This window comes from Notamacropus eugenii, chromosome 1, assembly GCF_028372415.1.
Source record: "Notamacropus eugenii isolate mMacEug1 chromosome 1, mMacEug1.pri_v2, whole genome shotgun sequence".
In the NCBI taxonomy this organism is placed as follows: domain Eukaryota; kingdom Metazoa; phylum Chordata; class Mammalia; order Diprotodontia; family Macropodidae; genus Notamacropus; species Notamacropus eugenii.
This window is the reverse complement of record NC_092872.1, coordinates 728,051,291-728,077,142: the sequence shown is the minus strand read 5'-3', so window position 1 is coordinate 728,077,142 and position 25,852 is coordinate 728,051,291. Positions and strand designations below refer to the sequence as shown.

Here is a 25,852-nt window from a genome sequence, read left to right as displayed (position 1 = left end):
TGATACGTTTTTATTGTATTTTTATTTATTTGGTTAAATTTTCCCAATCACATTTCAGTGTGGTTTGAACTGTGCCTAAAAGTGTTGCAGCTGCCAGGGGGCCATGGGTGTGACACCTCTGGTCTATGCATTGTCTACCCCTTGGTCTAGATGTACACTGTAGGCACCACAGAGAGAGAAAAAAGATAAGAAAAAGTGACTTGGGAAAATTATTACAGCAGTGCATAGGAGGGTCTGGAGGTTACAAAGAAGGCAGGAAAACCAAATGGGAACTTATTCCAATAAGTCTCTACCTTCTAAGAACCCACAATCTCCTTTATCTCCTTAAGTCAATCTGCAAATTGGCTCCTACCCTCTCTCTCTATTTTATTAAAACTCCAAAGGTCAATAATGACCAAATAACTGGCAAATGCAAGTCTTTTCTCAAGTCTATTCCCTTTGGCCTCTGTTCAGCATCTGTCACCTGACCCCTTCCCTCCTTGAAATTTTCCTCCCTTGCCTTCTGTGTTGACACACTCTGCTCGGTCCCCTCCTCCCTCCCTCATCAGCCTCCCTCCTTCTCCTCTTCACAACAAAGCCCAGTATCCAAGGAGCTGTGGAAGGACTGCCCCTGTCTTCACTAGGGATCCAGGGAGAAGAACACACTTACTTGTACTGTGGAAAACAACAAGTAGCTTATGGCTAGCCTCCCCAACTCAGCTCGTAAGTACTTCAAGAATCAGGGCCATGTCTCACTCTCCCCAGTATTTTGTTTGACTAGAATACGAATTCTCTTAAAAAATTAAGATATGAAAGGCAGCAGTTCAGGTCCAGTGGACTCTACCTCTAATGTGCTCCAAGTTTCTGAGATGACTAAAAAACGCAAGGATGAAAACTAGCTTGCAGCAAACTGGATACTCAAATGCGACCCCTTCCCCAAAGAGGATTATGAAAGCAGTTTATATGAAAAGTAAAAGCAAGGTATGCCACCAATCTTCAATCCCCCAAAAGTCTTTTACTAATCTATCTCAATTCCATATTTCATATTGATGCTGTTGAGAGACCATGTGGCACAGCAGGGAAAGCCCTGGAATGGAAATGGAGGAGCAGCTCTGTGCCCTAGTAACCAGGTGACCTGTCCAGGGTACTGAACCTCTCTTGTCTTCAGTTTCCTCTTTTATCTAACCCTGACACCTGCCAAATGTAGGACCTGGACCACAAGACTTCTGAAGGCCCTTCTAGTTTTAAACCTATGATCCATGAACTATCTCATCAAACAGGAATGACAGCATTTTTCACTTTAAAGCCCACTATGAAATCAGCCAAAAGGCCCTTACTGTATTGTGTTGTTTCAAGAAGCCTGCTGCATTTTCTTCAGCGCTGCCACCAATCTCACCAATCAGGATGATACCTTCTGTGGTTGGGTCTTTCAGGAAGATTTCAAGGCAGTCAATAAAGTCTGTTCCATTAAAGGGATCACCGCCAATTCCTAAAAGGGAAAGGAATGGGAACATAAGCTGAGAAAATGGTAAGGAAGATGTGAAAGTGGGTAAGAATGTCATTCAGATGAACAGCAGCTCTCCTGCCTGCTCTGCACTTTTTACCTTGGCCTAAAATTTATTTTAATGATCACCTCACCTGAATTTTTAAAAGTGAAAAACTACAAAACACTGCACTGGTTTCTGTCAATAGCCCCAGACAGAAGGTTAAATGACTGTACTTCCTTGGTGCTGAACCTACGATTCTGATACGGACTTTCCTCGCTCCCTCTCATTTATAAAAAGGAGTGGGTTCAAAGGCCCTTTTCTGCTCTAATACCTTATTATTTTCTCTCCATCTTAAATCATTTTGTTCCTTTTCTCCAAAAAATGATTCTACAGAAAATCAAAAGCAAACCCAACAACAAAAGCCAGCGGCAGCAGAGAGCCCCCTGCACCATCAGTCACCACATCCAGCCCAGTTCTGCCCAAGCTGCTTTGTGTAGTAACTGCTTATCAGACAATCACTCTGTACATGGTAATTGGGATTTAAATGTGGTTAATAAAGCAATACATACCTTCCTTGACCTCATGTACACGAAAGGCACAGAACAAGCTGTAACCATCACACATTTTATTTAAAATAGAGATCTTTTGCTGTTGGGTTTACCAAATATTCAGTAGTTAACATTTTTAATACAACCTATACCAGATAATGCAAACTCTGAAATTCAAAAGGATCAGCTAACAACTTTACAAATAAACTGGAAAGATGCCTTTTGAAAAAAAAAATACTGAAGAGAAGAAAAATTCCACAAGCACAGTAAGTCTGGTTTTTGTTAACACCAGGGTCTCACCTACTATGGGCACTTTTGACATTTCAAGGAACTTTCCTCACAAAAGCCCAGGAGTGAGGGGGTACAAATGTCATAGTCAGAGCTTCCGAGGAGGAGAGGACTCTGTCAAAAGTCAAACACCAAGCAAGTGCTGGGGCTGGCACCCAGCTCTGACTAAAAGATCAACTCACCCCCAAGGCCTTCTGTCAATGACTCTCTAGAAGCCATCATACAAACAGGAGGCCCTTAAGACTATGACTCTTAACTGAAAACACACAGGTACTTAGAATGTAGAATGACCTGGATTCAAATATTACCCAACCAAGGGCAGGTCACTCAATTCTTGACTCAGTTTTCTCTTCTGTAAAACTAGAATAATGCCACCTGTAGTACCTGTCTCCCAGAATTCTAAAGCATTAGATATTCAGACAGCTCCGTGGCAAAGAAGACAGAGAGCTGGGCTTGGAATCAGGAAGACTCAGCCTCCTGAGTTCAAATATGGCTTCAAACACTTACTGGGTTAAGTCCCTTAACCCAATCTGCCTCAGTTTCCTCATCTGTAAAATGAGCTGGAGAAAGAAATGACAAACCACTTCAATAACTTTGCCAAGAAAACTCTAAATGGGGTCAAGAAGAGTAGGACATGACTGAAAAATGACTGGACATCAATATTATTTGCCTAAGTCATTAATTACTACTGCAATCAACTAACTGTATAATTTCAATGGAAATCTCCTCACCAATACACAACGACTGGCCCAGGCCAACTTGGGTTGTTTGATGAACTGCTTCATAGGTGAGGGTGCCAGATCTAGACACAATACCTGAAGGAAAAAGGATATTAGAGTCATCACTTAAAGAGAGAAACACCACACAGCCAGAGTATGTGTTGGCCTTTATTAAACACCAACTCAAGTTATTACTACAAATGTAACTTACAAGAAATCCAACGCTACTTCTGAGGCTGGAAAGACATGAAATGAGGCAGGATAGCTTGTGTTCCAAGAAAAATACCTTTATTTAAAGGGTTGTTACAAGCTAGACAGGCTAAGGAAATGAGACAGGAATCCAAGTCTCTGAATGAGTAAGGTAGTCAGTGTGGGATAGGGAAGTATAGCCCTGCTTGCAGGCACAATGGCATATTTGGTTAGACACGAAAACCCAGATAACCCCCAGTTATTAGGCTACCTCCAAGTTTCAGCCTGAAAATTTTGAAAATCAACCACATTTGTGAATGGCTCCTTTATACCCCTTCCCTGCCCGCACACTTTTTCTGTCTCACTCTTCAAAACAAAAGGCGAAGAAGCAGCTAACCATAAGAAAATAAAGAAAAGATAATCAAGAAGGGACGCTCACTGTCCAGTCTCCAAGATGTGACATCTTACTTCTTTTAGACCCAAGGCATGTACGAGAGTGCTTCATTTCCCATACACACTAAAGAATAGCTGGATGCCCTCTCCTTCCCCCCACACGAAGTTATAAAGCAAAGAATTTGTTCCATGCCACAATTTACCAAACAACTTATAAGAGGAAATAAATACTGGGTAGATGCTGAATGTCACTAAGCTCACAGGTATAGAAGAAAAACCTCCACTGTCCGGGAAATCTAACTGAAATAAAAACTGAAAGTGGAAACTAAATCAGAAAGATAAACATGATAAGCAGAAAATGTGGACCAAACGCATTCACTTGTGGCCTGTTTCTTCAGACTTCTACTTTGTGACATTCGGTGTAAAGAAAATAGAATCCTGAAGGCTGGGCTTTGGCAAGAATGTTGAGCAAATTCTGAGAACTCAGTCAAGTAAGTCACAGACTCCCTGAGCCTCAGTCTGTCCATCTGTAAAATGAGAGTATTGGACAAAACGGTCTCTAAAGCCCCTCCCAGCTCTCCAGTCTGTGTACCTCAGAGCAGGCTATGCAGTAGCAGCAGCAGCAGCACCACAATTTCCATCACTGACCAATCAGAATTCACATCAGGCTGGGAATCTGTCCTTCCCACCCCCCCACCCCTCACCCCCCTAAAAGCTGAATTTGTGATTTGAGTATAACTTAGTATCTCCCTTGAACCACATTTGGTATGCATGATGTCGGATTCTTGCATAAAAAAAATTGGTCAAATTAGGAGAAAGATCTCATTCCCGCTGGTCATTAAGAATCATGTGGACAATGGTCCAGTCTGAAATGTTATCAAACTCAACAACCTCCGCAAACTAACATTCTGAACAGGTAATGCAAGTCAGACTTCCTCATTACCTCGAGCCGGATACACCATCTCTGTACGACTCCTGGGCCTCCACTTTCCCATTTCAAGACAACACCTTACTTACATAAGCAGCACTACTAAGGACAGGTTTCCCAACGTGAATTACCATAAGGGAAAAGTCAAAGTGGGTGGAAAAAGACAGAGAAAAAAGAAAATCCAGAAGCTAGTGCAGTGAACTATTTCCCTTGACTGTTGAGGAAAAAGCAGAAGAGGCTTCCGGTAACTTCCTAATCACCAATCCAATAGCTTTCCTTGATGTTTTACCCTCTGCGACCTCAGAAGACTCAACAATATTGACAATTCCTTCCTGTTGGCTACTTTAAACTCCCTCAGCTTTAAAGACTCCACATTCTCTTGGTTTTCCTTCCTCTCTAACAGCTCCTCCTATTTCTTATGCTGGCCCTGAATTTTTTCCCCAACCAACCCCTCAAGGTTGGTGTTTACCAGATTATTGGCCTTGGCTCCCCTCTTTCCCAAGATCTTCCAAGTGGTAACCTGATTCACTGTAAGAATTCAAACTACCAAGTCCACAAAGCTGGCTCCCAAGTCCATCACTAGCCCTACCTCTCAAGTTGTTGACCCAGATTTCCAATCACCTACAGCACAACCCTCTGACAATGGGCCACTAGCACCTAACATTAGCCACGTCCCAAACTGAGCTAATCTCTCCCCGATCTCATCTTCCTTCTGCCTTCACCACCGTGAAGCTACAAATACTTTTCACTTTCATTTGTCCCTCTCCCTCACCTTTCACATGCATCACACAGCATAATGCACAGCAATCTCTCCCCTGACGCCTTCCTGTTTAGCCTCACGGCCACTGTGCTCATTACCCCCATCTAGATGACTGCAGTGGCTTCCTAACAATTCTCCCCATCTCCATTGTCTTCCCTCTTCAATCTCTCCTTTGAGACACTTCTAAACTCATTTTCCTGACATCTTGGCATCTCACTCTTCTGCTCCAAACTAGTAACTTGAGATCACCCAACTAGGCAAGTAAAACTCCTCTGTGTAGCACTTGAAGCCCTGCATAATCTAGGACCACTATGCCCTTATAGCCTGGTCAAGTCTCTTCCACCAAACTCTCCCCTTCAGGCAACCTGGAACATGACTTATAATTCTCCACCTCCATGCCTTTGCTCATACTGTTCTCCTAGGCCTATATTATTCTCTCCTTTGGTTCTCCATGTCCCATTCCTACCTATACTTTAAAGCCCAGATAAAATATTATCTCCTACTTAAAGCTAGGTTGAACTGCTCTAGCCAGAAATGGTCTTTCTCCTCTCAGGCCTCATACAGCACTCTGTTTGCACCTGTAAGGCCCTCATTACCACTTGGTACTTTGTGTTACAGCTATTTGTGCTCAGTCCATTCTCCATTAGAGTATCAGATCCTTGGGTGCTAGGGATTACATCCAGCACCTAGCACTTCACACGCAGCAGGCATTTAACAAGTATTTATTGAACCAAAGAATTACAAGTACAAGATATCGCCATGTGACAATTGAGTTCATGCACTATCACAATAGATCTATGTTGTGTTAACTGACCCTATGAAAGCCTCCACATACATGGCAAGGAAAGAAAACATGTCAGGGTTACTGGAGAAAGCCAGGTACATGGGATATTCATGAGTTCCTCAGTGGGGTAGCCCAAACAGTACAGGAGATTGGAGGCTTCCTAGAAGGGACACACACACACACACACACACACACACACACACACACACACACACACACACACACACACACACACACCAGTAACGACTCTCTCTGAAGCACATAGTGCTTCACACTCTACCTGACAGCCCCTGTCAGACCTCATGTTCCCCAGAAGGTTGGTCACCTCCACACCATGGTGAGGCTCTAGAAAGGCTATTTAGTGGACAGAAGAAAAGTCTACAGAATTTTTTGACCACTATACCCTCCCTCATCCTGCCCCAACAGTATGGTACAGAGAAGTGAGTCAAGGGACATGGGTTAAAAACTGGTTCTACTCTTACTCTACTTAGTGTGTGACCTTAAGTGAGTTATCAATGTTACCTTCCTAGGTCTCAGTTTCCCCAGAGGGTCGGACTATGGGGCTTCTAAGACCCCCTCCAGTAATACAGCAATGATCCTAAGATCAATAAAAGTAAACAAATCATTCCAGATGGGTCAAACGAGAAAGAATGTCAATGCCCTTTCAATTTCCAGAGAAGCCTATTCTTTGACATTACCTTTGACTCATTAAAACTGCCTTCACAAAAGTGCCATCCTCATTAGATAAAATCCTAATTATGCTTACAGAACTCGAAGTCTCTGATCATCATCCCTAGAGCACTATTTTTTTTAATATTGGCCCAATATCAGCTTTCTGAAATTCAAATATAAAGGCCATCTCTCCCAACCCTTCAAAATGTTCCAACGGCAGAAGGCCCCACCCTCCCACCTTCCTCTTCTGCTCTAAACCACTGTCTATCTTTTGTCTCACAAACTGGTCCAATGCTCTTCTCATTCCCATCTGCCGGACTTCCCCTCAAAGACCAAAAGAAATGCATAATCACAGATAAAATAAACTGATAATACCCATTTTTCAAAGATAATAAACTGAAGAAAATCAAGAGGGAAGGCAGTAGCATTAAGAAGGTTTGGGAAAGACTTCTCATTGAAGGCGGAGTTTTAGCTGGAAACTGAAGAAATCCATAGAAGCCAGGAAGTAGAGATGAGGAGGGAGAAACTTCCAGCCAGAGTGCCAAGCTGGAGTACCTTGCACTGGGAACAACAAGGAGGCCAGTGTCACTGGATGACAGAGAACATAGATAAGTAAGATGGGAGAAGACTGGAGTGGGCCAAGTCACACAGTTCTGTTCTATAGAAAATGGGGATAATAAGAATAGGGCCTGCTCCATCTAATATACAGGACTTTGAGAAGTATAAAGCATGGCTATTAAAAAAAGGGTAAGAACTCTGTTTTTTAGTAAATTTATAAACACACATGAGAGCTATGAGAAAATGGTTAAAAATTGGTGGAAATGCTAAAAAAAAAAAAAATAATAATAATAAAAAAAAGATCACAAGAAATGCCCCTTCTCCTCCTTGGCCTCACAGGAGGCCATCTGATCTGGTGGTGCTGCCCAAGTCTCAGGAGTTTCTCCCAAACCCTGAGCCACTACACTTGATGCACGGCATCAGAATTCCAAAGTTGTCTTCTTTGCTGACAATTGTTTGAAAAGCACCTCCAGGGAAGGGGATGTTTGTTTTTATCCTTGTATACCACCAGCCACTTGGACAGTGACTAGAAATCAACCGAAAAAAACACCATTAAGTAGCTACTGTGGTGCCGGACTTTGTGCTAAGTGCTAAAAGATACAAAGAAAGGCAACAAACAGTCCTTGCTGCCCTCAAAGAGTTTATACTCTAATGGGGGGGACAACATACAAAGCAATATATACAAACTATATACAGAAGGAAGGCACTGGAACTAAGAGGTGCTAGCAAAGGTTTCTGTAGAAGGTGGGATTTTAATTGGGACTTGAAGCCAGGGAGGTCAGAGGACCAAGTAGAGGAGGGAGAGCATTCCAGGCATGGGAGACAGACAGAGAGAAAGGAGAGATAGTGTCTTGTCCCTGGAACAGCCAGGCCAATGTCACTAAATCAAAGAATACATGTAGAGGAATAAAGTACAAGAAAACTGAAAAGGTAGAAAGGGGCTAGGTTATGAAGGGCTTTGAATGCCAAATAGAGGACTTCATATTTGATTCCAGAGGTAACGGTACCACTGGAGTTCGCTGAGGAAGGGGGGAATGGCAGAGAGGAATCTGACCTGAATTTTGGGAATACTGCTTTGGTAATTGAATGGGGAGTGAACTGGAGTGAGGAGAGACTTGAGGCAGGCAGAGCCCAAGGCAGGCTATTCCAATAGTCCAGGTGTGAGGTGAGGAGGGCCTGCACTGGGGGCTGGGGAGGAGGAAGGAGAGGGCAGCATCACAGGAGAGAAGGGGGCATATTTGAAAAATGCTGCAGAGGTGAGACCACCTCGAAAGATGTTGCCTTGGTTACGTCCTCTATAGTAACAGGGAAGACAGGAGGGGGGAAGGTTTAAGGGAATGACAATGAGGTGACCAGAGAGTTTGGGGCAGAAAAGGGAGATGTGAGAATCATCAGCATAGATAGTAATTAAATCCATAGAAGCTGATGAAACCACCAAGTGAAGTAGCACAGAGGGCCCAGGAAAGAATCCTAAGGGACACCCACACTTAGAAGGCATGACCTAGAAGAGGATCCAGCAAAAGAGACAGAGAAGAAGTGGTCCGACAGGCAGAAGGAGAACAGGAAAGGGTTGCCCTAAAAACCTAGAGTGAAGAGAGTATCGAGGAGAAAAAGGTGATCAACAGCACCAGAGGCTTCAGAGAAGGCCAGGAGAATTAGGACTGAAAAAAAGCCATTGGATTTGGTAACTAAGAGATCATTAGTAACTCTGGAGAGAGCAGTTTCAGTGGAATGATAAGGGTGGAAGCTGGATAGTAAGGGATTAAGAAGAGTGAGGAGAGAAAGGGGGGCACCTGTCACAGATGGGCCTTTTTGAGGTGTCTAGCCACAGAGGGCAAAAGAGATATTGGACAATAGTTAGTGGGGATGGAAGGATCAAGTGAGGGGTTTTCTGAGATGGAGGCAACATGGGCATGTTTGTAGGCAGCAGGAAATGAGCCAGTAGAGAGGGAGAGACTGAAAAAAAGTGCAAGAGTGAGGATGGCAGAGGGAGCAGTCTACTGGAGGAGATGAGAAGGAATGGGACACACAAGCAGATAGAGTTAAAACACACACATCCAGCAGCTCAATAAATGTCACGGAACGCTCCAGCCCACTACCTGTAGTGTGCACTGGGGCCCAGGTCAGCTTTACACTGCATTTTCTCAGTGAAGTGTCAGGGTCTCTTCAGCTCTAAAAACATTACGGAGCTATTTGATTTCCTCTAGAGACATCCTACCCAGCATGGGTCTGTGCACAAATGTGCACTTATAAATAGCGCTTGCAGAGAAAAGGTCATACAAAGCTAATACGGTGATTTTATTCTTCTAACAGACTTTCAGCTGCTGATTCCGATGAGTTTGTTTAATGCTTTAAGCAAATTGCAAATTAAGGAGAACAGAAAATGAGAGTAATTGTGTACAGTAGTTTACTCTCCTATTTTCCCTAAAGCTTAAACAGTAAAAACACATTCATAAAAAAAAAAAAAAAAGCCTGTAGTAACAGAACCCAAAAACTTGGCACAGAAAGAAGTGAAACGCCTTCCAGTTTGGAGGCTGTTTGCTTTCTTCACCAACATTTCATTACCGATGCGTCACGTTGTTACTCGGTCGCCGTCAACAGAAACTTAGTCTCCCTGTTCCATTTCTCCACAATTACACTCGAGCCAGATTAGCTTAGACACATCCGCAGGGAGGCTCATCAATCTCCTGCTGCCAGATATCAGGCTTCAGGACCAAAGGTAGGAGGGGGCTAGATTATGAAGGGCTTCGAATGTAAACAGAGGACAGTATACATGATGCTGCAGGTAAGAGAGAGCCTCTGAAGTTTATTTAGTGGGGAGGAGGGCATGACATGATCAGACCTGAATTTTAGGAAAATCACTTTAGTCGCTGAATGGGGGATGGACTGTTGTGAGACAAGACTTGAGGTAGGCAGACCCCCAGCTGGCTGATGCAATAGTATTAGGGGATGAGGGTCTGCTCGAGAGGGGTGGCAGTGTCAGAGGTGAGATATGGCAGAGGTAAGATTGACAGGCCTTGGCAACAACTTGGACCAGGACAAAGAAACTGATGAGGCAGCCAAGGGCATCCACTAACAACAAAGCCAGGAGTGAGAGGAAGGCTGGCTCAGGCTTCCCTTGCCTTCTATCTTTATTCCTTTCTCTCAAGAAAATGGTTCAAATCTCTATTGTACTACTTATTATCTGACTTATTATCTGTCTTGTGCAAGTCTTAAGGTGGAAAATAACAGGGATAGATTGGGTAACCTATAAGGTCTCCCACAGCTACAAGTTCTACAAACCTGTGATTACAAGTAAGATGGTAACAGTAAAGACTTTAAAGAGACCAAAAGAGTCAAAATTCTGCTGACCAATTGTGACCTTTCTCCTAAAACTGTCCAATAAAAGTAGCTCTGGAATATAGACTGATCTGGCAAAGAATCATTCTTCTCCTCCACTACTCCACGAGACCCATGGTCTCATCAATGTGGGTCTTCCCTGACTCCACCAATTCAGGCCTCAATGTATTGGCCTCACTGTACCCATGCCCAACTGTCCCTTGTAGGTCTTCTTCAGTGTGCCACAGGCTGTGGGCTTTCCTCAGATTTCTCACTGCCACTGCATGAATACCAGCTGATCATAAGAGCTGTCCATGGGTTATCCATTCTCATTGTCTGGCCAAACAGTCATGGAATTCTCTAGCATCCTGTACTTCCCTTCTCTGATAAAATTCCTTATTTGTTATGGCTCACATCCATAAGCTTCCTGGAGATAACCAAAGAGATAACTCTGACCTTCTGATTATTAACACTGAGTGACTCATAAATCAGATGTATGCTCCCAAAGGTGTCTGCCAACATCATGAAGAATGTCCAGTTCCCTTTATCTACTTCAGTATAAAAGGCCACAGGCCCTCACTTCACTGGATCCTCTGCACAGCTCGGAACAGAGAAGATCTCCTAGGTGTGGTCATTAGTGCAAGATAAAGTTTTGTTTCCCAGAACATGCAAATACCTGTGACTCAGGTCGGGTAGAGAACACATTCCTTCTTGTAGCTTCTCATGAATGTGTTCCATCCCCATGCTGATATCCAATTAGTAAATTTCATCACAAAGACAGTGTTGTAATGGAGAGAGGCCTGGCCTCAGAGACTGGAAAACCTGGGACCAAATCCTCTTGACATGTACTGGCTGTGTGAGCTGAACAAATGACTTAACCTCTCAGTGCCTCAAGCAACCCTCCAAGACCCACAATGGAGAGAATCTGCACACCAAGAGTTGCCTAGATGAATGAAATCAAAGTCCTCCTCTGTGACAAGACACTCTACTCCCAGAGTTGTCACTACACGTCTCTTCCTGCCTCTCAGTCTTCTTTGATGGGTCGCCTCCACGTGAGGGTAAGCCCCAGAGGTCTGATGTCAGTCCCCTTCTCTCTCCTGGTGAACTCGTCAGTTCCCGTTGCCTCAGTGGGAATTCTAAAATGTGTATACTTGACTGATTTCAAAACAAAATCTTGATTCTTACCTAGAGGACCTAAGGAAGTAGCAGCAAATCTCACTAAGCATTTTGAGAAGGTTTGGGACATCCAGAAAGGGGGAACAACACAGTAATCTGAATAAAGGCTGGGAAGTGGAATGCTGAGCTTTACAATTCTAGGCCACCTGGTTTAGGAGAACCCAGAAATCGCTGCCATTAGACAGTAATCCGAAATGATATGAACAACCAAGAGAAAAGAAAATGAAGCAAACATGCCCATGTCTCAAAAATATATGAGACTTTATTGTTGAAAAGGCTTGAGCAGTAATACTAAGGATGGAGTGATATCCTAACAATGATGCCCTGGCCCACACCCACAGATTATGTCCCATAGACACTCCCACAGGCCACAGGGCATTCTGACAACTCAGGGTTAAGAACTACTTAAGTAACTCTGGATTCAGTAAAGAAGAGGAAGGAGAACCCTAAAAATATTGTTCTGGTTTGCAGGAATCAAGCACTCCATTTAATTTCCAGATTAAAACTTCAATTCAATTCAACAAACATTTACATGCAAGGCCTTAGACTGGGCACCGAGGATATAAAGACATATTAAACAGTCCCTGCCTTCAAAGGGCTTTGTTTTCTACTTAACTTCTATGTTTTAAAAACAAAGACAGTCCCTTACGGTGGCCCAAAACTGCGATCTCTGCTCCTGAGGGAGGCAGAGATCGATGCATCACTTGAGTTTAGCAGTTCTGACCTGAAGCCAACTGGCTGTCTGCCTGGACCACATGCCAACCAGGCGAGCCCCTGGGAGCAGAGGGCCGCCAGGCTGCTCGAGGGGCAGACCAGCCCAAGAGAAACAGGACAGATCAAAGCTTCTGAGCAGCCAAGGCACTTGCAGCCTGGGAGACAGAAGAGAGACTCAGCCTCTAAAGAATTTTTTTAAAAAGATATCACCCAGGTGATGGTTTGGTCCACACTAGTACAGAAACTGTAAGCCCAGGAAGCCAGAAGCTGGGGGTATCTGACCGTTTTACGTCTCCCTTAACAATGTTTACTGAAGGTAGTGTGAGAGCTTTGCACATGGTTTTAAACTCATTTTAATGGAGCATGTGCCATCACGTAGTCACTTTATCAAACAGTTCTGCTGATTTTTTTCTTTATTACAAGAAAGAGCTTGAGGGGAAGGGAGAGTTAAGAGAAACTGACTAAAATATATAAAAAACTGCTAACAAAACTAATAATTATGTGTATTAAGCGTGTCAGGTTTTAAAAGTCTCCAAGTTTTCAAACTTCAGGATAAAGGGGATTTTAAGAACTGAAGAAACAACAAATAGGAGAGAGCACTCAATACTCACCAATTCTTCCTTTCTTGTGAATATGGCCAGGCATGATGCCGATTTTGCATTCTCCAGGCTTAAGGAAAGTAAATTAGAAGCAAACATTTAAGAAACAACTTTTTAAACTCTCTGATCATTACAAATAAATCACATGAAAGCTCAGGTTAGCCCACTGTGGGCTAACTTCACAACAGGCTAAATCCTGGCTTGCTTTTTTTAAATTTTCCTGAACTTACATTGATGACTCCAGGGCAATTGGGGCCAATAAGTCTCGTCTTCCCCTGCTGGAGCAGGGCATGTTTAACTCGCACCATGTCCTGCTGAGGGATCCCTTCTGTGATGCACACGACGAGAGCAATCTCAGCGTCCACGGCTTCTTTAATCGCAGCAGCAGCAAAGGGAGGAGGCACGTAAATCACAGAAGCTGTGGCTCCAGTTTGTTCTTTGGCCTGAAAGACCAATCAGGGGATGGTGGCTTACTAGGAAATCCCAGAGGCAGGCAGGCGGGCAGGGGAGGCCCACGGAGACCTGGCCCTGGGACGCTCCCTAGCTGTGTCACACACAGGCACACACACAAGGGCCTTCGTCTCTCAGCTCCGCTTCCTCAAACGAAAAGGGAAGTCACAATAGCACCCGCCTCATAGGGATAAGAGGATCACATGAAGTACTATTTTGTAGAGTTTTAAAAGTGCTTATATTAGATCTTATTATAATTAGCATCACTATTACGGTTATTATTAATAAAAGAGATTTGCTGCTAGCCCCTCTTACTACATCCAGAGGACTGAAGGAGGAATAGGAGACAGCAGGCTTCCTCCTCACAGCCCAAGCTTCCTGAGTATAGACCAGGCTGGGCCCCCAGATGCACTGTTTAGCACCTCCTTTTCTGACCTTTATGAATCTCAGGGACCCCTGGGCCCAGACACACCTGGGATGGCAAACTTCTAGGAGTTCACCAGCATGCCCCATGATCCTGGTTCCACTTTCTTCTCCCAGACAAACAATGAAAGGGACCGAAATACACAGACCCTCTCCTCTAAGCCCCATTTGGTCTCCCAACCTGAAACAACTGTCACCTATGAGCTTATAAGCCCTCTATGAGGGACAATTACATCCCCTACTAAAGTTTAAGTTCCATAGGTCAGAGCTAGGTTTTATCAGAGCTCCATATACCCCAGGGCCTAAAGAACAGCTTTACAAAGGTTTAGCTAATGTTTGTCGACAACAATTTTCAATTGATGAAAATAAAATATTCCAAACCTGTCTCAAGAGTTGTTTTTTAAAGATATGCATTATCATCATCAGCCCAAGCAAAAATGTACCAATACAACATTTATGTTTGGAATAATCAGAATGCATAGGAAAAATTTTGTGTTTTTTTTTTAATGATAGATATATAGTGGAAACCTTTGCAGAGAGGGGAGCTATGGGTGGAGAATACAGCATACACAGCCTGTTTCTTAGTTTTGCTGAATTGCCTTTTTTCCTTTCTTTCTCAGTCTTTCTTACATGGAAAGGCTTGCTCAGTAAGGGAGTAAAGAGAGTTTTATCCAGAAATGAATGTGATATAAAAACAGAAAGTCAATAAAATTTAGCTAAAATTTGAAACAGTAACAAAACTAACTGAAATGTAAACAGTAATGTCCGATTTGCCAAGCTGTTTAACACCATTTTCTCATTTGGGCTTCTCAGCACCCCTAGGAGAGAGCAGCTATATATGTTACTAGGTCTATCTGACAAATGACTAAACTGAGGCAAATAGGGGTCAACACAGCCGAGCAGTGCCTGAGGCAGAATCGGAACCCATCTCCTGACAAGTCCACTGCTCTAGGCACTGTACAGCTTGCCTCATCTAGGCCTCAGTGGACAGCGCTTGGAGTCAGCTGGAATCCAGAAACACAGAACTTCTGTAAAACAAGGATAACTACAGCACCTGTCTCCCAGGGCTGTGAGGCTCAAAGGAGATAATATCTGTGAACCTTAAAGCGCTATGGAAATGACAGCTATCACTATCATAATGATTATTACATCTGTCACTGAAGGGTTTGGCCTAAGAGTCCATCTGATCTCCTACCAGGTTTTTTGTGAACACCTAATGGGTAATTTCTTAGGATATACAATGCCCCAAAACTAGATGATAAGGGGTAAGCAAAAGAAGAAAACACCAGGGAGGGGAAGCCCCCAGGGACCTGAGAATGCTTCGTCATACCCAAATGGTAGGGATGGTCAAGTCATCGCCTTGGCATGAGGAAAAATGGGGCCATTTGGGGAGGGGAGGGTACAGAAATAGGCTTGTGAAAGAAATCTTTGCTCTCAGATGCAGCTCTCCCATTGAGAAAAGATTCTTCACATAAATCCCTGAAGGAAATCCACAGTAAAAAAGCTAACAGTTAACATTTCTTGGAGAAGCAGGGTACCCTAGAGGTTAGTGAGCTGGTCTAGTTAGGAAGCCCTGGATTAATCTAGGCTGAGTAAGCACAGACAAGTTACTGAACCTTCTGAAGCCCCTGGTAATCCAGTAACATAGGACTCTGCATTAGGACAGAAGGGGCGTCCCCTACCAATGCAGGATGAAATCACAGGTCTGTTTAAAAAAAATGTATTTTAGAACTTTAAGATTTGCAAAGTATTTCACATTACACTTCTTTCATAGATCATCTACAGCACAGATCCCCAACCTTTTCAGGAGGAGGATCAACTTTCATTTCCTACATGCTAGGAGATTATTGAGATGGACTGAGTGAGGGGGAATGGGAAGGGGTCAACAGCTAAAATGACTTTTATTTCTTGTGTCTAATTTAAGCCTAAATACAACTGTTTTCAGCCTCCACTCAAATTTTTAACTCTGCCTCTTGCAAATGGAAGTGATCTCTCCCAGGAGATATGATTCAGACATCTACCTACAGAGGACTTTCAGGCCTCCCTGCCAGCCAAGCTTTACTGTTCATTACCTCCTTCACAGTATTAAAGACAGGCAAGCCCAAATGTGTCTTGCCTCCTTTCCCTGGCGTTGTTCCTCCGACCAGTTTCGTGCCATATTCCAATGCCTGCTGGCTGTGAAAGGTGCCCTGGAAGGAAAAAAGACACAAAAAATTGCATAAAGGAAAAGCCAGAAGCCGTCAAGAGTAACAAACACAGTCCAACATATTTTAGACTTTTTGCCCTAGAAATAAACTGATAATTCAGAAGAGGAAAAGCTGATCCCTATTTCCATTTTAAAAACATCCATCACTGGAGGAGTAAAAAGGAGTTATCCCAAAGGTACAGCAGTGTCACTAGTCTGAAGCTCATTTCCCAACAAATTCGAGACTCCAGGACAAACAGGTGAACCTGAGAGAGAAGAACCTTGCAGTAAAAGACTTGGCTGGCCTGCCCTACAGGCCAGGCATCTTTGTACTTGAATCTGACAGGGAAAGAGAAGGGTAAGGGAAAAAACAAAACTCCTTGTAGCTTTTTGTGCAATATATTTTAGGAAGATTTCCATTTCCAAAAATTTTTTATAAAGAAGATTCAGTTCAGATACTTCAGTCATCTAGAAGTCATCACACACATGAATCAGTTCATTTCTCAAAGATAATGGGCAAATAAGATATTACTATTCTGTCCAGGACAGGAGATACTATAACAATACAGCATCTAAGGGACATCTCAAATACAGTAAAAGAGATCTTGTTTAAAAATCAAGACTTGCAAACAGAGAAAATTATAGACCAAGGAGCAAATTATAAGTCACTTCTCAATGACTCCAAGGCCACTGAACCAGTCTGAGGAATATCCAGGTGCTTTGCTTTCTTTCCACATCCTCTCCTTGGGGTCTTTGGGGTACACCACTAATCATCAGCACCTGCTACTCTAGGAGGGACAGGGAAACAATCCTTTCTACTACCTGTCAGTGACCATAGAAAAGAATGGATAAATGGAAGTGTTGAAGCCGATAGGTAAATGGAGTCTGGAGAACATCTGAGGATTCAAATCACCCCTTTGACCTCTGTCCCACAATATCTACCGATAGGGATTTTAAAGTGAAATGTGAGACTTGGCTGGGAAAATGCTACTTGTATTATCATCATAAAGACGCTGGTGCCACCACACAAATAAGATGCTTTAGACAAAGTGGGAATTCAAAAATTTGCAATTTATACATCTCATGTTATGTTAAGCACATAATTTCAATGACAGGAATGACTTTAATAAACTAAATAAGTGTTTAGTTTAAACATACCAATGATTAATGAATTGATGTCAAGAATATAAACATGACCTTTTGCAAATAGACACATGTATATCTTAAATATTAATTTTATGAGCAGCTTATTAATTTAAAAAGGCATTAAAAACTGAATCCCAAAGTTGGAAGGGGCCTCAAAAAAACATCTGAATTTACCCACAGATGAATATTTGAGGCCTGCTCCAGGCCTAGAATATCCAACACTCATTGAGCCTCCAAGCTGGCCTCCAATGAGGAGCAGGGGACACCCACAGAACCTCCTAAGTAGCCTTACCACTTTTAAACAGCTCAGGGTCATGAACCTAGGGCAGCTTAGACATAAGGAAGCTTTTCCTAACATCAAACCTCAATGTGCCTCTTTGTAAATTCCATCTGTTTCTCCTGGTTCTGACCCAAGGATAAACACAAGTATCCTCATTCCCCCACAGGACAGCCGTCCTAATACTTGAAGACGCCTATATGGTCCCTAGGTCTCCTCACTAGGCTAAATGTATCCAGCTCCTTGAGTGGGTGTTCCTAGGACTTTCACTCAAGGTCCTTCCACATTAAAGCTGTGCTGCTAAGGGGCAAGTCTGTCTCTGCAGGAAATTCACTCAGGTAAGATGTTGCCCTCTTTAATAATGTCAGGAAAACCAGTCATTGTTACCCTGTGCTGCCCAAATACTAAGAGGTAGGTGATCTGAAAGGCTGGCAACAGGCAAGGGGTGACCCCTTGCTCACTGATTCAGGCAGAAGACACTTGCACACTTTAGCTCAGGACCCACCCAAAGATGCTAGATGTCTCTGAGAATGCCCAGTTCCACCCCTGAGAATATCTACCAGAAGGGCTTTGAATTCCAAAGTTCAGTCGTGGGAAGCTAGGAAATGAAGCAGCAGGTACCTGGGGCACATCAAGTTGTCCAGCAGTCAAAGACCTGGCAAGTGTGACTTAACCAAGGCCATGGCAAAGCAGAGAGGAGAGCTGGCCTCAGAGCTTCCTCAGAAGACCTACAAATTCTAGTCTATTTCTGACATATTCAGAAGCATGACCCTGGGCAAGTCCCTTTAAGGGCTCCAGACTATTTTCAAAGACTCTAAATTGCAAGGCAAGTAGACTATCTTCGGCAGAAGGAATTCCCTACATCAATAAACCACAGATCTGGACCAAAAAAATAAAAGATATGGACGATATGCCACATGTCAGGGACTCTGTCACTCAGATACTGTTTAAGAGCATAGAATCATAAAACAAACCTGGAAAAACCTTAAAAATCATCTGTAGTACATAGTACAGTTTCTTCATTTTACAGAAAAGGAAACTGAGACTCACAGAGGTGAAGAGCCTTGCCAAGGACACTAGAATTAATGGCAGGAACTCAGCACAAAATCCTGGGCCTGCTATGCTCCCATCCCTCCAGCACCCACCTGCGTAAATCTCAAAAGATAAGAGGATTCTGTGCATCAGAGAAGGGGGCTCCACTTCCTCTGCCTCCCCAGACCAGTAAACAGTTAACAACCAGCTCCCATTTGGGTTTTACCACACCTTTTTCACAACAGTTTTAGCAGCTCATAAAAGTCAATATGTGAAATGAATGCCGGCAGCCACTGGCAATCTGCAATGCTGGGTATCTATTAAGAAACAAAATTTTCCCTCATTCATACGTGGAACAATGAGAGCTAATGAGCGGAGCTGAAACACAAAGGCAGAGTCCCCACGGGAATAAGCTGTAAATTTAAAACCAAAGCATCACCTCCACAGTAACAGCTTTAGAATGAACAGTCACAAAGACACTTAAACCCCTCAATGGCCAAACACGAGCACAAGGTGAACAGAACAAAGGACTACAAGGTAAGAAGAAATGGAAACAACAGCAAATGTAATTGGATCCACAGCCCCCCCCCCCCCCCCCCCAATCCAGGCCACCCATCTAGCCTGGGGAACACCGAGCCCTGTAAAAGAAATGATGCCTAGGACCTTGGCACTGTATGACACTCCTGCATCATGTGCCTACACAACTGGAACTGGCACGTTCAGTCCACGACTCTTGTGTGCCTATTGGCCAAGACTCACTTGGGTGAGCTGAGTTGGGACAGACTCATTGGCTGTTTGGCCACAGGATGCTCAAATTTTCAGCCACAATGACTCTCCAAGATCAATAAAACTGGAGAAAGCTACCATCTGTGCTGGGGCAAGGCTTGCACACAGATGGCACCTAAATCACAGCCCCCCAAGTACTGCCATTAGGACATCCATATAGGGGTTTTATATATATAGCTTACACTTTCTGGCTAGGACGTAGAGGGTTCTGGTTCACTGGATATTTTGGTTAACAGATTGACCAGGCACAAAACACCTGCTTCCAGGGAATTAAAACACTGTAAAATGTCTTTACCAAGTTATTATATGTACACTTGTCTTCTCACCCCCTCCGGGACCAATGCTTCTTGAGGGCAGAGATCACAACTGGTACAGCTGCCTGTCATACAGTGACTCGCATGGAAGTAGGATACTTGTTGTTTATGTGCCAAACTTAATTCTCTTTTTTTGGTTCAAATAGATGATATGAAAGGTATTTCAGGATTCCATTTTGTCTCAGGGTCACTGCTTTGAATATCAACTGTCCTTGTCCCATAAATACACAAAATTGTTATTGATGAGGTTTTGGGGTGCTGGGACCCTGAAAATGCCAAGGCAAAGTCACCTGGAATGAATTCACACTCAAGCTTTATCTTAGTCAAGTGGCAAAAAGTTTATTGTAACACTTTAGCAAAAGCAGGCATGGGTCCCTAAGGGAACCTAGAGAAGATTAAGGATGGTGCTGGGGTTTATATGGAAAAGGGGCATGGGCAAGGAATGCCAAGTGTCTTTGAGATATGGATGGGAAAGCAAGCATATGGAGTATACCAGACACTGAGGGAGTTGCTAGAGGCATGGCCCTTGGGGATCCTTGGTCTATCCAGGGACAAAAATCCCTGGGCCAGGCACCCTTCTGTCCTGATAAGAGAAAGTGGTTTGCAACAAAAGAAAATGTTCTCCAGGACAGGGGACTACTGAGAAATTGGAAGCCTTCCAGAGATCTTAGGGCTGGGGTCTGAGCATCCCATCACTACTGAACAGAATTACAGCTGAGAATGCTGCTGAATAAGCCAGTTTTTACTGATAAAAGATATCTGAAAAGAAATAGGGCTAAAGGGAGAAAGAGAGGGGAGAGCAGGGAAAACCAATGAAGTCACATTTTAAACCAGAAACAGTTCAGAAAAAATATTCAAGTAATAAGAGGAATGACATTTTAAGAGAATTATTTTTCTATCCAAATTGATTTTTTAAAATCTTCATGAATTAACAATCTGTGTTTAATTTTTAAAGTAATCTCAAAGTAAAAACAGCTTTCCAGTCCACAGAATTGTGGATCTTGTCACTCCACAGGTCACCCGATAGCACCCAGCTGCCATGACAACAATTAAAATACATCACCTCATAAAGCTGGAGAAAAAACAGTGAGAACATTCTGTTCCCCTGCGCCTCACATAACAGAACATGTAACAATCTCTCAGCAGTATACATATGTTTTATGGAAACAAAAAATGAACTAATCCAATCCCTCCAAGAAAGAAAATAGACAGCATGTACACACACCTGCTTGCCAGTGAAACCTTGGCAAATAACCTTTGTGTTTTTATCGATGTAGAGGTTTTGCCTCGAGGCCACGTAGGCACAATGCCGGACTCCGCTCTGCTGCACTGAAAAACAGAAGGCAATCATGAGTATAATGGACACCATTTCTAAACATGACAGGTCACACCTGCCACATCAAGAGCAAGTGAAGCAGCCTAATGCAGACCCCTGCTAGGATACAGGGATAAACTTGGATCTCAGAAGCTAAGACACTCGATGTGACACAAAAGCCACTCAGCACTGTATGCTATCAGGCAGGACAAATGCTTGAAGAAATGTCTTCTTTTTTTCAAATTCTGCAAACTGAGGCTATGAAAGGCTGAGTGACTTGTCCAGCTTCTACGATAAGAATGCCCGGGCTTAAACTAGAAATAGGTTCCCTGCCAACCAGTTGTTACTGTCACCAAATACTGCTTAAATGGCAATGGACACAAAGGTATCGAGTTCTTTCCATCAGATGAATGCTTCTACTGACTCAGTCACCAATGAAACCCACAGAAGATGGGCCAACTGGACTAAGAACCAAAGAATACCAGAACAGCCAGCTCCCACCAGGGAGAACCAAACATGTTGAGTTGGCCCTCAAACCCTTTCTGGGCTTCCCTCTAGCCTCCCTCCTGCCAGAGGCACCCTCCCAGCTGGACCCCCAGAACCTGCCCTGGAGGAGCTACACCCCCTCAGCTCTGGATCTCCCATGCTGGGGCCAGTCTGTCTCTACCATCTCTATTCTTTTAGCAAGAGACTGGCCCCAGACCCCCAGCCATTTTCCTACCATGCTATTGTCAATATATCACTACTCTGCCCTTTCCATCTCTTGTTCCGGGAATGACAATTAAATAAATATGACCACGATTTCTGGAAAGGATATGTCAACTGACTGCCCAGTAACTTCAGGCACAAACCCTGTAACTTCCCAGAACAAAGCACCTCTCCCTGGCCACCCATCCCCCTCCCTACATGTGTTCCCTCCCTGTGAGAATGTGAGCCTCTCTTTTGCATTTGTATTTCTAGCACTCAGCACAGCGCCTGGCACACAGCAAGCACTTAAGAGAGATTTTGTCATTCATTCCTCCTTCATCAGACCCTTCTGCACAGATCTCCTGGGATTCCTTTGCTCCTGTGGTCCAAGTCTCTCTCCCTTAAAAGCCTGATCAGACCTGCTCCCTCCCATGCTCTCTGTGCTCTGCTCCAGGCCCCTCCCTAACTGCAAGGCCCGTTTCTCCCACTTCTGGGCCTTTGCCAACACAACCATTCCCTGTGTCCACAATGTCCTCCTCCCATCATCACCAACCCTCCTCCAGGAAGCCTTCTCTGATTCCCCTAGTCAGTAACAACCCTGCCACTATTTCCATTCCAAGAATAAATGAAAGGAAAAAGCATTTACCAAATGCCTATTCCATGCCAGGCACTAGAAATACAACTGAAGCAGAATCCCTGCTCCCAAAGAGCTCCCATTCTTATAAGGGTAGACAATATACATAAGAAAGGAAGAGAAAGGAGACAAGCATCTCTCCACGTGTCAGGTACTGTGCTAAATGCTGAAGACATAAATACAAGCAAAGGGACAGTCCCCGCCTACAAGGAGCCTATAATGCAGGGGAAGAAGACAGCATACCCAAGGAGCCAGTGGGGCAGGGCGAGGCCAACGAGGCCCCTGCACAAAATGAAGACCCCAGGAGGAGTTCACTCATGGGAAAAGGGAACAGACTTTACGTTGGGGAGGGGATGCCACTGGTGAGATGGCTTCCGTGCACCGCTGGATGGGGGAGGATGGAAAGCTGAAGTAGACTTCATATCTTGGTTTCCCTCTTTCATGGGTGTTACTGTAACATTCGTGTATTTTATCATTACCAGCTGGGTCATCTCTGCCATGGAGGATCAGGTCCTTGCATACTAAAATCATTATCTTACAAACCCTCTGCCATTGCCCTAGCACGGTGCATGGTACCCTTTTCGTAGAGTTCTTAATAACTGTGAAGCTAAAATTGATTATTAAAAGGAACTCAGAAATCAACTCATCCAATGCCCTCATTATGTAGATACAGAATCCAAGGCCCAGTTGGCCCAAGATAAATTATCCAGTGAGGGCCAGAGTCAAGACTAGAACTGTTTACTACAGTTCACAGTGCCATACATACTGCCACCTTAACGAAGGCAGTGCATGCTCACAGCAGATGCTTTGCCTAGTTTAATGATGAACATATTTTCAACAACTGATTTCATCAACAACAGGAGAAAGCATCGAGGCGCAGAAGCAAAAGGATGGCTTGGAGTCAAGTAGGTTCCAATCCTCCCTCTGCCACTTGTTACCATGTGGAAGCATCCTGAGCCCCTCTTTGGGATACATATTACAAAATAATATTAGAACAATACTTTAGTCTGAAGGCCATGGTCTCACCTGGATGAGACCCCCTTATCAGTATTTCTTTAACTATAAGTGAGAAACAACGGCCTGCACTAAATGAATCCCATCTTCCTTTAGCCAAGGCCTAAACACTTGGTTTTCAGAGAGGAATGTGGTTCTCCTTTCTGACAGACAGAGAAGAAGACCAAACACAGAGAAGGAGTCTTTAATTGATTCACTAACGAGCAGTGCCTTCTATGCTCACATCTCAAGGGTATGAGGGAATGACCATACTAAGAGAAGGAACTAAGGCTTTAATTACACTGGTTAATCCAAGTATCTCAAGTTTACCTTTGACCAGCTGGAGAATCCTTGGAGAAGTGGTCAAAGAAGGACTGAATAGTTTATGGAAAATGATTTCTAAGGGTCTGCACAAAATTAAGTGATTATTGTTGTGTCTGATCAAGTAAACTGTGAACTGAACAGTTACCTAAACGGTAAAAGCTCGATTAATCTGAACTGCAGAATCTTGTCTATCATCAGGAATGGCACAAATTACAACTTAAAAATGGCTTGTGTTAGATTTCCAAGGGTATGAGAGGTCTGGATTTTTGGATTTTTCTCCTTGAGGCAGAAAAATGCTTATAATAATCTAAGTGAATATAAATTACTTATATAAATTACTTCTGGCAGGCCTGTGGCTAAAGTGCAGAATAATCAACTTCCCTCCACAGCTATGTGACCTTTGATAGGTCACATGACCTCCAAGATTTTCTTTCCTGTAAAATGAGATCAGACTACATGGTTTCCAGCAACTACAATGCTTGGGAAGGTAAAATGATAACATCGAAATCACTTCAGGAACAACCCAAAGATCATTAAGTCAGGTTCTTTTCCTACAAGAACTACTATGAGGACCAAATGGAGGCAGAAAAGAAAGAAACACCAACGGAAAACAGGGAAATCATTTCCAGGTGATTCCCAGCGAGCCGCCCAAGGCTCTTCACTGCAGCTTCCTATTTTCAAGCAATAAAGGAGGAAAAAATAGGAGTATTTAGAATAGTGGGGAACATAAAGTCCCTCTTCATCTACATCTGCATCTACAGGGTCAGGATGAAGCAGGCTAGTCTGAGGCTGTGGAGCTGAGAATCCCAGCGACAGAGAGGTAGGGGACCGGAGAAGAGGAACAAGTGGAGGCTTAGGTGACACACAAGCTAATGATGTGGGGGCGGCCTTCAAAAGGAAATCAAGCAGGCCAGTTAATGTTCATTCATTCAACAAACATTTATTAAGTGCCTATTGCATACTACGTGCAAAGCAGAGGAGGACACAAAAACCAGGACTGACACTCCAGGAATCTGTAATTCAGGAATGGCACAAGAACACATATCGCTGTGAAGTGCAATAAGATTCAAGCCATTCTAACACATAATACACTTATCTGTGCTCATGAGCTGCTGGGGTCAAAGCATTCAGCACTTGATGGCCAGCCTACTAGCCTCTCCAAGCATCACTAAGGGGGTATTCAGACAACACACGTTCATGCCTTGGTGATCTATCAAGCAATAACCTTTAGAAATGACTGTACACAGATCTCTTCCCATTTGGGAGCAGCTGACAGGTCTTGTCCTCAACAGGTACAGCCTTGGAGAACACTGGATCCTCTCCTGGCCACAATGAGATCCAGCAGTAGGGCCTTCCTGGAGAGCTACTCCCCCCACCTCCAGAACTAGATGGACCATCTGTGTGTCTGTGCATCTTCTACGATGGCCACTGCCCTCAAGAAACTTACCTGCTATTAAAGGGAAATATGGCCAAGAATTGCAAAGGATAAGAAGGACAGAGTATGCTCAGTGCAACAAACACATAAAAAATGCTACAGGATAAGATGTCAACAGGTAAAGATGGGGAGGAAGGAATTCAGAAATTGGATTTGGAAAGATTTTGACCTGGAAGGGCTTTAAAGGTCATCTAATTTAAATCCTTCATTTTACTGATGAAGAAACTGAGGCACAGAGAGGTTACTGTCCCAAGATCACAAAAGTAGCAAGTATCATGGACAAGATTTGAACCCAAATCCAAAATCCCTTCCATGCCTCACCCCCCATTCCAGAAAATGGAAGCAAAGTGAACAAAAGAAACATGTCATTAGGAGCTCCAAGCAGTGAGAGCCACTGAAGGTTTCGCATGGCCAGCGACATGGGGTATTATGAAATGATACGATCAGACTTCTGCAGTGGAAAGATAAATCCAACAGTGGTATGTAGAGTGGTTTGGAGGAGAGATGACAATATCATGTGACGTTACTAATGATAGGGATTATGGTGGTGAGGCAGTGCAGATGGGAGGAATCTCAAGACACAGAAATGACAAGGATCAGGGCTTGATTGGCTGTATGGGAAGGGAAAGGTCACAGAATGTTACCAACACAAGGGATGGTGACAAGTGATGGTTGGTGGCAGCACTGACAGCTGCTGAGGAATCAGAAAGGAGATTCATTTCAGAGGAAAACTAATGAG

The 25,852-nt window shown here is 43.6% G+C and overlaps 1 protein-coding gene across 1 annotated transcript in view; it reads right to left on the bottom strand.

Annotated features, from left to right (window-relative positions):
- Positions 1–25,852, bottom strand: part of SUCLG1 (succinate-CoA ligase GDP/ADP-forming subunit alpha) — a 44,455-nt gene that overhangs the window by 3,891 nt on the left and 14,712 nt on the right. Inside the window, exons 2-7 of the mRNA XM_072637008.1 lie at positions 20,951–21,054; positions 16,058–16,174; positions 13,343–13,555; positions 13,125–13,182; positions 3,034–3,117; positions 1,317–1,468 (exon numbers count right to left, since the gene is read on the bottom strand). Coding sequence (XP_072493109.1) covers positions 1,317–1,468; positions 3,034–3,117; positions 13,125–13,182; positions 13,343–13,555; positions 16,058–16,174; positions 20,951–21,054 — 728 coding nt within the window. The remainder of the gene's footprint in view (positions 1–1,316; positions 1,469–3,033; positions 3,118–13,124; positions 13,183–13,342; positions 13,556–16,057; positions 16,175–20,950; positions 21,055–25,852) is intronic.